This window comes from Polypterus senegalus, chromosome 7 (genome assembly GCF_016835505.1).
Source record: "Polypterus senegalus isolate Bchr_013 chromosome 7, ASM1683550v1, whole genome shotgun sequence".
NCBI lineage: Eukaryota > Metazoa > Chordata > Cladistia > Polypteriformes > Polypteridae > Polypterus > Polypterus senegalus.
This window is the reverse complement of record NC_053160.1, coordinates 57,378,753-57,390,982: the sequence shown is the minus strand read 5'-3', so window position 1 is coordinate 57,390,982 and position 12,230 is coordinate 57,378,753. Positions and strand designations below refer to the sequence as shown.

Sequence of the window (12,230 nt, the reverse complement as noted above, 5' to 3'; positions counted from 1 at the left end):
CCAGTTAGAGGTACATGGTGTACAGAGACACAAACATTATTAATCTTCCTGTTGTAGCCTCCAAAATCAAAGACTGTAAGTTTATTTTTGTTTGTTTTGACATTCTGTATTGCCAAATACTATTGTTTTAAATAAGGTTAAATGTTTTAATACTGAATGATTATTCTAAAATTGCAATGCACTGGATATATTGCCTCAGACTTTCATTGAAGAAGTAATGATAACTTGAGAATGGAGTTTAATGTGCTCTTTATCTGTGTCAACACTTGAGAAGTAGCATGTAGTGAGTTCTCATGTTCTCTTAAAATTAAGCTGGTTGATGAGAAGTATGAAAACTTTAAATGCACTTTTTAATGAATGATTCAGAGCATATATAGCCAAAATGTATACAGATAACCAATGTATATCCTAGTAATTACATGGTTCTTTTAAAGGATAAGCAAGCTACCTAACAAAGCAATGAAATGATCACAAGTTCATTGGCAAGCACTGTGCAGAGCTACGATATAAAATACTAAGAACTGGTTTGAATTGGATTATGCAATTTATAGTATCTAATCCTCAATCCAGGACGGTGCATTATGTTATATACATTCTGCCCTCTGCATTGAATACTATTTTGTTGTTGGTACTTTGAGGCTGACTGATGATACAGGGAAAGGTCAGGAAGTATCTGTCTTTTGAAAAGTTCATGAAAGAAGTAATGAAACTCGGTCCCTGATTTTTTAATGGACTTACAATTTATCTGTGTCAATACATGGGAAGTAGCACATGTAGAGAACTGTTCAACATAAATTTCAAACTTGTTGGAGTTCACGCAGTCTTCTTATACAGCCGTCCTTTCTTTTTTGATATTCATATAAAAAGTCATAAGGATGCACATATTCTCCAGCAACACATTTGTATACACTATGCATTTGATACTGTCCTCAGGCCTAGGGGAACCTGTGCCAGGTTCAAGCCACTGTTGCTACAGGGTGTAGCCACAGCAATGTGGTGCCAAAAACATAAAAGAAGCAGGCAGCAGTCCAGAGTTTCTGACCATGCTTACTTTTTTTTTAATTCTTATTTACCCAGAGGTATATAACTGCTTCAATGTCAATATGATGATTGGTTAAAACAATGGTACATACCAATTTCCTCTTGTTAAACAATGGTATTGTTACTAACAATCAAGATGTACACAGACCACTATATGCAGATTAGGGACCACTGCCCCCTGAACTTGTTGATTTTCAAAGGAAATAATTCAAAACATTTTCTATGGAAGCAGGCAGTTCTGTTATTACAGTACAGTATGCTGATGCCAGTCAAAGCAGGTGACTCTTTTGTGAGACATGTAAATATTGATGACCTGTAGATATCTACCAACAATAACTTGTAACAGGATTACTCAGGAAATTTGTCTTTTCATTTATCCCAGTCTCAAACAAAAAAGGTGCCTATTGTCCCCTCATCTATAGGCTTTTCCATTTATTATTGATGTTTTTTTTTCTAAAAGAAACATACAGAAATGTCCTTTTTCAATAAAACACTAATGTCTAGCCCATTACACATTAATACGCCAGAGTTTCTCAGATTTTTGGAGGAAATGTCATCAGTTTGTTTTCCCCGTTAAATATGCCCAAAAATATAGAAACATGTATCGAGCAAAAAAAAAAAAAAAAATGTATTTCACTTTCTTTTTATCTTTCAGAAAATCATTTTTCAGAAATACCGTACATTAATTTTATAATATCACTTTTCCATTTCAGTAGAATTTGGACTTCGTGTCAAAAACACCTGTTGCAATGTCTAAACTGGACACACGTCCATTGCAGGGTACACTCCGATACACAGCCACCCTCGTTTTTATTTACGAATTCTAGACCTCCCAAATAGTCTAGTAAGCCATTTCTTACTCCGAATTCGAGGGAACCCTAAATATCAAATATCTACTCTACCTAAATATCAAATATCTACTCTACCCGATGTTTCATCAAGCTTTCAGTAAACTTCTGTAAGTCATGGTAGTTCGGTTCTTCCTACAAGTACGCTCGGATTCCTCGGGCATGGAAATGACGTTTGCGTCGGGTTAATTGTAGATCCTGAACTGCCATGCTACGACAGACTGTTGTGATGCGCGTGAGTTTGGGCCGATCACTTCAACAAAATCCGTTGCAACGGTAATCAGATCTTGAAAGAGGAGATTTGATGGAAACGTCAAAGAACCAAACTGAGTACCTGAATAGTTCAAATGCATTCGAGCTGTAGTTTGAATTCAGATAGGATTAAAGTCACATTGTTTCTATATCAGTATATCTATAAACCGAAAGCATTTTTGAAATCGAACCACATTCTGTTCTTGCTAATCTATTTCCCACTACAGTACGGTCGAGGCCTGTCATATGAAGTTTGGCACTTTTGACTTCCCGTAGGTTGGTTCGGCTTTAAGCGTTCGAGACAACAACGCAGTGTGTGGTTTGCTAATAGTTTAAGCTGTCACGAAGTTGTGTGAAAAATGAGTGCTGTATGCGTAGGTTTTTCTTGTATACAGATAACATTTTTGTAACTGTTAAAAGTGTATGAGATGATATTTTGGTATGTAGTCTGTAATTTATCCTTTCCATGTGTAAGATATTAAAATATTGGAATTTATTGGGGGGTTGGTTTGTTTGAAACTTCAAACTGTGCTGCATATAGGTAATCTGTCAAAATGCCAAAAACCCAGTTATATTCTTAACGATTGTGCGTTATAGCAATCGTTTGAGTATTGACGAGTTATTATAACTTGTAAATGTGGCTAGAAAAGGGTTGACTAACTCCGGGACACGATGGTCCTGATTTTTTTTCTGTTTATATAATAGTGGTTAGTTCATACTGGCTGTTAAGTCATTTTGATGTCCTTAAATGTTTACATTCTTTTATAACCGAACAGAGTTAGATTACAGTTAATTGTTTTGTCGTTCCTTATTTAATAATAACTCATAGGTGTTACTGTTGAGGAAAAAGTCACAATTCTAGCAATCGGCTTTTTTGTCAGAAGCATGTTATTTGCGTGTGTATATTATCATATTTTTAAGATTAAATCCACAGTTTATATAAACCGGGCAAACTTTATTTTCGTCTCCAAAACGATTCAAACATACCAAATTTGCATTAGTGCACTATTTCTAAATAAGATGCGAATGTAGAATTTTGAATGCAAAACTAACCATGTAACCATAAAAATATTGAACGATTATAATGCATTTTTAAATTTGAAGGTGGCGAAAATCGCTCTCGATTTTGTTAGTTTCATTAATTAGAATAAAATAATTATTGTTTAATATGTATTTAATTAACGCTTGATACATTAAGGACCCGAAACTTCAGATTCTGCTCGATTTAATCTCTGTGAATATAGACTGGAAAGTCTTAGGTATTGTTAAAGTATGTGTCTTGTTGGCCCGCTTCATTTATGATGATATTTTTAACTGAATTTATTTTTTTTTTGGGAGTGAGATTTAGACGGTTCGGTTCCTGAAGGGCATTTTTATTTCTTAATAGGCAGCCAATTCCTATTTTGCACAGCCGATGCATTTAATTCAATTAAGAACCACATTTATTGCCATCCACAAAATTGGCTGCAGTAAAAATATGAGGCCATTGCGCCCCGTTAGAGGCACTGTTTGATATCACTGCATTAGAGAGCATGATATTGCATTCACTTATGATACAAGCAGGCATTTCTAATATTGTTCTCAGTAAAACAAAAAAAAACATCCAAATATTTTTGACCTGAATCAGATGAGTCGTCTTCCTTTTCTTCTTCTTTCTCCTCATCTTTCCCACTTTTGTGTGGGGATCAGATCAGCACTTACTGTTATCAGACATCCAGTTAATGAAAAAAAGAGTAATTTAGGTTTCGCAGTCTTCAACAGCTAATCCATCAAACCCAGTGCAACAAAGTATGCAAAATATTTTCTGCTAACTGCAATAACTGATTGTTAGTTAGGAAAATGGCTGGAATAACAACCTGTCTCTACAGCTGCCCTTCAAGAACTGAACTTGACACTCCAATTTATACAATATCCTTTATTTATTATCTCAGACCATCTTAATTTATAATTTTGTATATTTTACACTTATGTCACAGAAACACTAAGAAAACCTGCAAATGGAATTTTACAGCTGAGTTCGCTGTTAGTCATTCTTTTCAGATTGCAGTTTGCCTTATTTGCTCAGGCTCTAACAAACCTATTTAAAACAATACATTTTTAAGTTAGGTTCATACTTATTTTTATGAACAACCTATATATATGTATGTATGTATATATTACAGGGTGCCCATGAAGTCCGTGTTCAATTTGAAAATAGTTGTAACCTTTTAAGTACTGTAAATGTTATAGGAGGAACTGTAAAAAAGATTAGAAAGAAGAAACACATTTTTTATTGTTCTTGTTAATTTCCAACATGTCCACCGTCATTACTAATACAAAGGGTAATAATACGATTCTGTCCGTCTTAATGACTTTCTTGGACTTGCCTCAAAGGTAACTTCTACAGATGCTACAGTTTCTTCACTAACACGTGGCTCATCATTGACAGAACCTGTTTCTTTAAATTTTTTCATCCACTTGGATATGGAATTTCTGTGAATTTCTTCTTTCTTGTACTGGGTTCTAAACCTTCTTTGGACAGCAGCGGTAGATTTTAGTTCAGCCAACCAAAGAACACGATTTACTTTCTCTTCTAGTGAAGCCATGGGTCAACAGTGATTCTGAAAAATGAGTAATTTTTAAGTTAAATTTCTAAAAATAAAACTTATAATGTCAAAAAAAAGATACATCAAGCTTTCTAATACTTTTTTTCTTTCTATCACATACACTTACAAAGTTACAACTATTTTAAATTGCACACAGACTTTATGGACACCCTGTATACATGTATGTATGTGTATATACAGTATATATATATATATATATATATATATGTATATAAATATGTATATGTATATATATATATATATATATATATATATATATATATATATATATATATATATATATATATATATGAATGCAAAACTCATTGATCTTGAAAATCTACCTAATTAAATTTTTATAATTCTCTTGATTTACAGAAAATTTATGTTTAAGTGCTTGGAGGTGTAATGGAGTCTGCATCACTAAAATGCAGGAAATGTCGGAAGAATGTCCTGGATTCAGCAAGTCTTTTGGTTAAGGTATTTGATTCACTTTATAATGCATTCAGTTATAATTAAGAAACACTTCTTAGCAACAATAAAGTTATAGAAACAACTTTAGTATGGTATGATACAGTATTGTGCATCTTTTCAATGGTAAGATCTTAGGAACTACTTGTCTATACATGTCCTATAACATGATTAACGAGTATGTAACATAGTAGGCAAAGGCGGTCTTATTATTATTTAAAAAAAAAATAGTACACAGTCATACAAAACAAGTTATTAGAAGGTGTCATTTAACTGTAAATAAACTGAAAATATTCTTTTTTAAATGCTTTTTTTAAAGCTACATTGGTATTTGTTTTAGTGACAGTTACATTTGCAATTACATATCCCTCCTAATGCTTATTGTCCTATTGAGGAAATCCCACATTGATTCCAATCAGAACATCTTTTCAAAATCCACAAAATTGACAATTGTGGAGGGTCTATTCTTTGTGCATGTATACTGTCCCATAACTTAATTTAAAACTACCAAGATAGCTCAATAAGACTACTGGTTGAACATCTTGATTTTTAAATAAATGACAATATTCATGCTTCCCAGTGTTTTGATAGCATTTATGTAAGTGTTCATATTGCTTTATGTTTACCATTAGTTTGACATCTGCTAACACTGTCATCCTCGATAATGAGGGTCACAAATGTCTCTGACATGCATTTAACAGATGTGAAGTTCAAATTCTGTGAGTTTTTTTTCCCATTATCCTGACTAGGTTTTGTACCTGACCTTTTTTTGTGTTGTCTCGCGCTCCAAGGTAATATTAGGAATGTATTAACCACTTCAGCAATTTCAGTCTATTGTTCACATTTATGCTTGACGTACATTTCTGAAGATAAGACTCCTTATGAAATTTCAGTCATAATCAAAATTTTCAGCACTAAACTGACAGTTTACTACATGCCCACTCATACAGTTAATTTTTCTATATTGCCTTCAATAACAGGCACTTCAAACACTGTTTTCTGGTTTCCCAGTTCAGAAAATGCTGCAATTTTTGCAGTGATTAGACAGACTTTAGGGTAACTAATATTTTCCCTATTCTAAAACATTTTCTCTTACATAGGTCATTAAAATAATTTCCCCCTTTTTCACACTTATTCTTAAACAGGAACCTCTGTTCTGAATCCAGTCATGCTCTCCTCCTGCAAAGCACCTAACTTATGGAAACTTACAACTAAGAACCAGTTGCTACACCAAGCATTTTCATGTGCAGAAGTTACAATGTAAATACCTCTTCAGTAATAAAGCCCAATTGGATGCTTCAATATTACAAAACTGGCCTACTACCTTTTTACCTACTTTTTTTTGATAGTTTATACTGCAGTTTAAATAGACTTAAAGTGGGAGAGCTTGTACATTGTTTTAAGAAAACTGTCTGTGTCTTTGGATCAAGCACCTCATTGAGCCTTTTGTTAAATATGTCACTTGAATGTAGCCACACTGCACTTTTTGTTTATAGCCTTTAACAGGGTTTCAAAGACAACTATCAAAGAGTGACAGTAGCGAAACTATTCTTAAACTTGGATCACTTATTTTTCCAATACAGAATGACCAACTAACCTTTTAATCTGTCACTTTATCTTTGATCTCTACTAGTATTTCTCCCCATCTCACCTATATCTTCTCCTGCTTGTGTACTCCATTTCAGGCATACTCAACGGCTTAGCAGCCCATAAAATGTTCTTTTGTTCTCCAGCATGGAAAAACCCTGATTTTTCCACTGTCTATTTTTCTCAGTTAGTCATACAATGGAACTATACTGTAATTGTCATTAACATCTCAAAGCTTTGGACTCTGGGACGGATGTGCCTTCTGTGGCTAATTTACATGTTCTCCTTTATTTTTGCTGGTTTGTTCTAGGGATGCTGATTTCCTCAGAAAAAATAAATGCTACTTTGTTAATTGGCTTCCATGTGTTGCCCCTTGTGTGTCAACATGAGTATGTGTTGTATTTTCTGTATATCATATATGTAGACTGTGTTTCCCTTCTAATATCAGTCTCAAAAGGAACATTAAATTGAATATTTTATATGTTAAGGATATTTAATTTACAGCTTTTAAAACAAAAAAAGCATGTTGCTTGTGTGCATCATGTGTTGTTAATTTCAAATATTAACATGCTGTCATATGAAAACAGAAGATGCATTTCACATGACTGTCCTTGATCATTTAGTATTATATGAAAATAATTAGCACTTGTGTGTATGCCTCACATTTTAAAAATATAAGCTTAAAAAGATTGGTTTGTATGTTTTGGGCTGTTTGAATGATTTTACTACCATAATAATGCAGTATGTTCAGGGTGACTGATAAAAATTACAGTGAAATAAAACCAAATTGGAAATTGTCAAAAAAAAAATGTCTACTATTGTTTGACCTGCCACACATTTTGCTGTAGTACAAAAATAAAGCAAAGACCATCTCCTTTACTTCATCCTTTCATTCATTGTAATCTAGTGCCTACTTTGTGCATAGCATGTATGTATTGTATAACTTGCCTATCAGTTGAACTTACATGTACAGGCAGTCCTCGGGTTACGTACGAGATTGTACGGACTGTAGGATTGTACTTAAGTTGAATTTGTATGTAAGTCGGAACAGGTACATTATTTTAATAAATGCTATTGTTGACCTACTGTAACCAAGTGCTCTGCCAATGAATGGTGGAGTTTTACCTCTCTCTGACCTTTTTATTTCTACTTTATTTTCAATGGTGATGGTTTTTCTCTTCTTTACTGTATCACAAGCACTTGCATCAGGTTTGTGTTTCAGAGACATTCTTGAAGGGTGAAGGCAAAAGATTAAGATGATCTCTTCTGCACAGCTCTGTACACGCTATCACAGCAGGACGGCACACGTCATCAACATGTCTGATTTACTGACAAGAGACAACTTCCTGCTATGTGCGTAACAATACAAGCAGTCTTGCTATTGAGAATGAATGGGGGCGGCGATGGGTGATTCACCACCTGCCCACCACACAGTCACCTCCACTACAATATGCTGCCTGCAGCGTCCGCCCACCGAGAACAAACATGGTGTGGCCAAAGGCAAGTAGTGAATCACCCACTGCTACCCCCATTCAACAAGCAGCCTGCGTCTAATCAGGAGCAGTAGCTGCGGCGGTGTGGTGGGCGGGCAGCGAACTGCCCCATGAAGCCTTCATCCTGCACGCGAGCGATAGCTGTGGCCCCAGTGACTGTGGAACTCGGGTCACCGCTTGACGCCGGGAGCCGCCCAAGGGACACAACACTGCGTGAGCAGCAAAATCACCCCCCTCCGGCCTCCGTCCAGCTACTGCTTGCATCATTCCCAGGCCGAAGATGACAGCGTGGCAGTTACTGAGGCGCATGTGTTGCAGCTGCAGCCCTGTTCGTAAGTCGTAGGTCAGATGTCCGTAACTTGGGGATTACCTGTATTTTAAATGTTTGGGGTGATTAGTCAATTTGGAACAAACCCAAGCAAACTTGGAAATTAAAGCCTTTCAAGAATGCATATTAATTTATAGTTATTAATTGCAGTTCCTCATAAGAGCTCAGTGTGCTATACAATAATTGCTAATATGTTAATGAAAAAAGTATAAAAATACAAAACGTTCAAACATAATGAGAGAAGCATTGTGCAATATGTAAAACAAACATATTCACACACACATACTGTATAAACGTGGTGGTTTAAAGTCCTGATTCCAACTGTTGTCATGCTTTTTACTTTATGATAGATACTATGTGAATTTGTTTTCAGTCTACAGTGTCATTATACAGTGGATATAAAAAGGTTAAACACCCCTGCCAAAATCACAGATTTTGTGTAATAAAAAAATAAACCAAGATTAATCCTGTCAGAACGTATTCCACCTTTATTACAAGATTGCAGTCTTTACAAAGAATGTGAAAACCTTCCATTTTGGCAGTTGTATGTAGACGTTTTATATCCACTGTAGGTATTAATAATCTGAACATAAATTACTAATGTAGACTAGTTTGTAGTTGTGGGCACTTAGTTTATTGATAATTAGTGTCATATTCAGTCCATTGAAGCATTTGAGTTAGTAGTTGGTAAAAACCCATCTCCTCAAATCAGGTTTGTCATGGATGCTTTTGTGCAATTTATATTTACATCAGTATATGGAAGAAAATATTAGTTGGTTAATCAAAACTCCTGATAATTTATTTTTCCCAGTTTCTGCTAATGTATTTTACATTTGACTCAACTTTACGGCTTCCTTTTTGAAACTAAACTTCTCAGTTGAATATCAATGTAATATTTCAGAATTCTGGTTAAACAGCCTTTGTTCTATTGCTGTCAAGCCCCATCACATAAACTTTAATGATCGAATGTTATTTTTTATTCCTAAGTACTAATCGAAATTAGCCATTGAATTGGACTGACTTTAACTGTAGTAATTACCCAGAACCGGAGAGTGTATCTCATTCACTCTCCATACTATTCAAATATATGTGGTATGAACAGAGAAAGAAAAGAGTGAAAGGAAGAGAGTCCGAGGTTTAAAGCGGGGAAAAGATTTTGGAGACGTCAGGATCGGTAGCCACCAGGGTGCAGAGGAAAGGAGGCAGGCTGTTGGGAGGAGAGCCCCTAAAAAGAAAGTAAGGCTGGCGCTCTAGGAGGCTGAAGAGGGTCACACCAATTGAACATTTTTTGGAATAGCTGGAGCGACCCAATACTCGTTCACACATAAGGCTGAACAGTGGCAGTGAGAGTTGAAGGAGCAAGGTGATGCTCGGCCTGGGGTGATGGCAGTGACCCGAGCATGTGAAAGAAGGTTGGCTGTGCATGTTGGAAGGACATTTCCTCTGGCTGCATGATCTCATTCCGGGTAAGCAGAGGAGATGTCAGTTTTTGAAAGGATGCACTGGGATCTGACTTTTAGAAATGTTCCCTGGCTTGAGATTGTAATCTTGTTTTTTTAAAGGATATTTATTTATGGATTGTTTTAACCTTCACCATCACATGCATTTTTTTACAGGTATATCAATTGGAATGTTTATTTATGCAGATAATTACACTGCACTTTGTTTTGATACGCCTTATAGTTAATAAATACACTGAAACTTTTTTTGTATTGTTAATAAACACACAACTCCTTGCTACAGGCATGTGTCCTCATTTCCCTGGCTCATCTTGGTCTATGACTATCAAAGGTTTTGGGTTGGAAAGGCTCCTGGGAGTGACAAGGGAGAGTGGAACCGACCCGGACCATCACATGGTGGTAGTAGGATCCTAATGATAATCATAATTGAAAAAATCATAAAATACTCTAGATAAAAGCAATTTCTAATTGCCTTCATTTTGGCCTGTTTAGGATTCTTTGGATGATAGTAATGCTGCGTTCTGCAGTATTTGGCATGTCAGTGTTGACGCATTACCTAATTGGATGAAAAAGCAAATAGAAGAGGTAAGCTAGTGGTTTATGTATTTATGATTTTTATATTATGTGCAAACTCAATTTTCAAATGTGAAATGGACTAGTAATTTAAGCTTAATTTAAGTAAATGCCGTGTTGAATTTTAAATTATGTTTTGTTCTCATTTTAATTATTGTTAAAATCTATAAAAAAGACATTATTAGTGATTTCAATAATCTGAAGATACTGACTGATTTGGTTGTACTATGGTAAATTTAAAATTTTTAACAAATATGTATGCTAATATACTGTAAGACATGCTTCAATGAGACATAGAAACCAGTAGGAAATACAAAACAAAATTAAAAAAAAACTTTTATATGTGCCTCTGGGAAAAAAAAATAACACTCATTATTGTCATTTTCCTTTGTCCCATTACTTCTGGGGCACTGGTCATGCTATAGTTTTACAGTTAAGAATTATACTCTTATTTTAATAAGAAACTCATACCTGATACTTTAGTTTGTAGCAATCATCTGACAAATGTTTCTTAAAAAGGTAAATACAGATCAGTTGTGTATTTTTCAAAGCTGGTTCCACTGTAGTCTATCTGAAAATAGCAATAATTAGCTCCTAGGACACTTGTAGATGTCAGATGTAAAGAATAGTACATGCATAATTCTCATTTGCTTTGGAAAACCTGCTGCTGATATAAATGTTTTTACTACTAGTTTTTAAAAGTATGCCGTAAGTCATCTATGCTAATAAAAGGTAAAGCCCTCACTGACTGACTGACTGACTGACTCACTCACTCATCACTAATTCTCCAACCTTCCGTGTAGGTAGAAGGCTGAAATTTGGCAGGCTCATTCCTTACAGCTTATTTACAAAAGTTAAGCAGGTTTCATTTCGAAATTCTACGCATAACGGTCGACAACGTCCGCCATGTTGAACTTTCTTATTTATGGCCCCATCTTCACGAAATTTGGTAGGTGGCTTCCCTGTGCTAACCGAAACCGATGTATGTACTTATTTCGGTGGTATGACGCCACTGTTGGCAGCCATATTGAACTTTCCAACGACTGACTCACTCATCACTAATTCTCCAACTTCCCATGTAGGTAGAAGGCTGAAATTTGGCAGGCTCATTCCTTACAGCTTACTTACAAAAGTTAAGCAGATTTCATTTTGAAATTCTATGCATAACGGTTGACAACGTCCTCCATGTTAAACTTTCTTATTTATGGCCCCATCTTCACGAAATTCGGTAGGCAGCTTCCCTGTGCTAACCAAAACCAATGTACGTACTTATTTGGGTGGTTTGATACCACTGTTGGCCGCCATATTGAACTTTTCAACTGTCTTTGTTACTTATGGGCCCATCTTTAAGAAATTTGGTTCCCAACGCTATCTGAATCCTACTTACATACATATATACGTCCATAGCCTGCATCTCGGTCGCCGTGTGAGGCGGTGTTGGGTCCCCCATCCCCATGCCTCTCACTTAATGAGATGCCTGCCCATATAAGGCCATCCGTCGCTCCGGTCTCTTCATTCTCTTCCTTGCTTTGCCACGGGATTCGCGTCTCCCTGCTGATAACTGCAGCGTTTTTATTTAATCCATGGCTTCT

The 12,230-nt window shown here is 35.6% G+C and overlaps 1 protein-coding gene across 6 annotated transcripts in view; it reads left to right on the top strand.

The window, feature by feature from the left end:
• The first annotated feature begins 2,109 nt into the window (after positions 1-2,109).
• Positions 2,110-12,230, top strand: part of LOC120532577 (E3 ubiquitin-protein ligase RNF180-like) — a 76,593-nt gene continuing 66,472 nt past the window's right edge. For 2 of the 6 annotated variants that reach the window (XM_039758691.1, XM_039758697.1), the window contains exons 1-3: positions 2,435-2,580; positions 5,105-5,206; positions 10,558-10,650. In XM_039758691.1, coding sequence (XP_039614625.1) covers positions 5,135-5,206; positions 10,558-10,650 — 165 coding nt within the window. In that variant the 5' untranslated portion in view covers positions 2,435-2,580; positions 5,105-5,134. The other 4 variants (XM_039758695.1, XM_039758693.1, XM_039758696.1 and 1 more) reach the window with 4 other exon arrangements.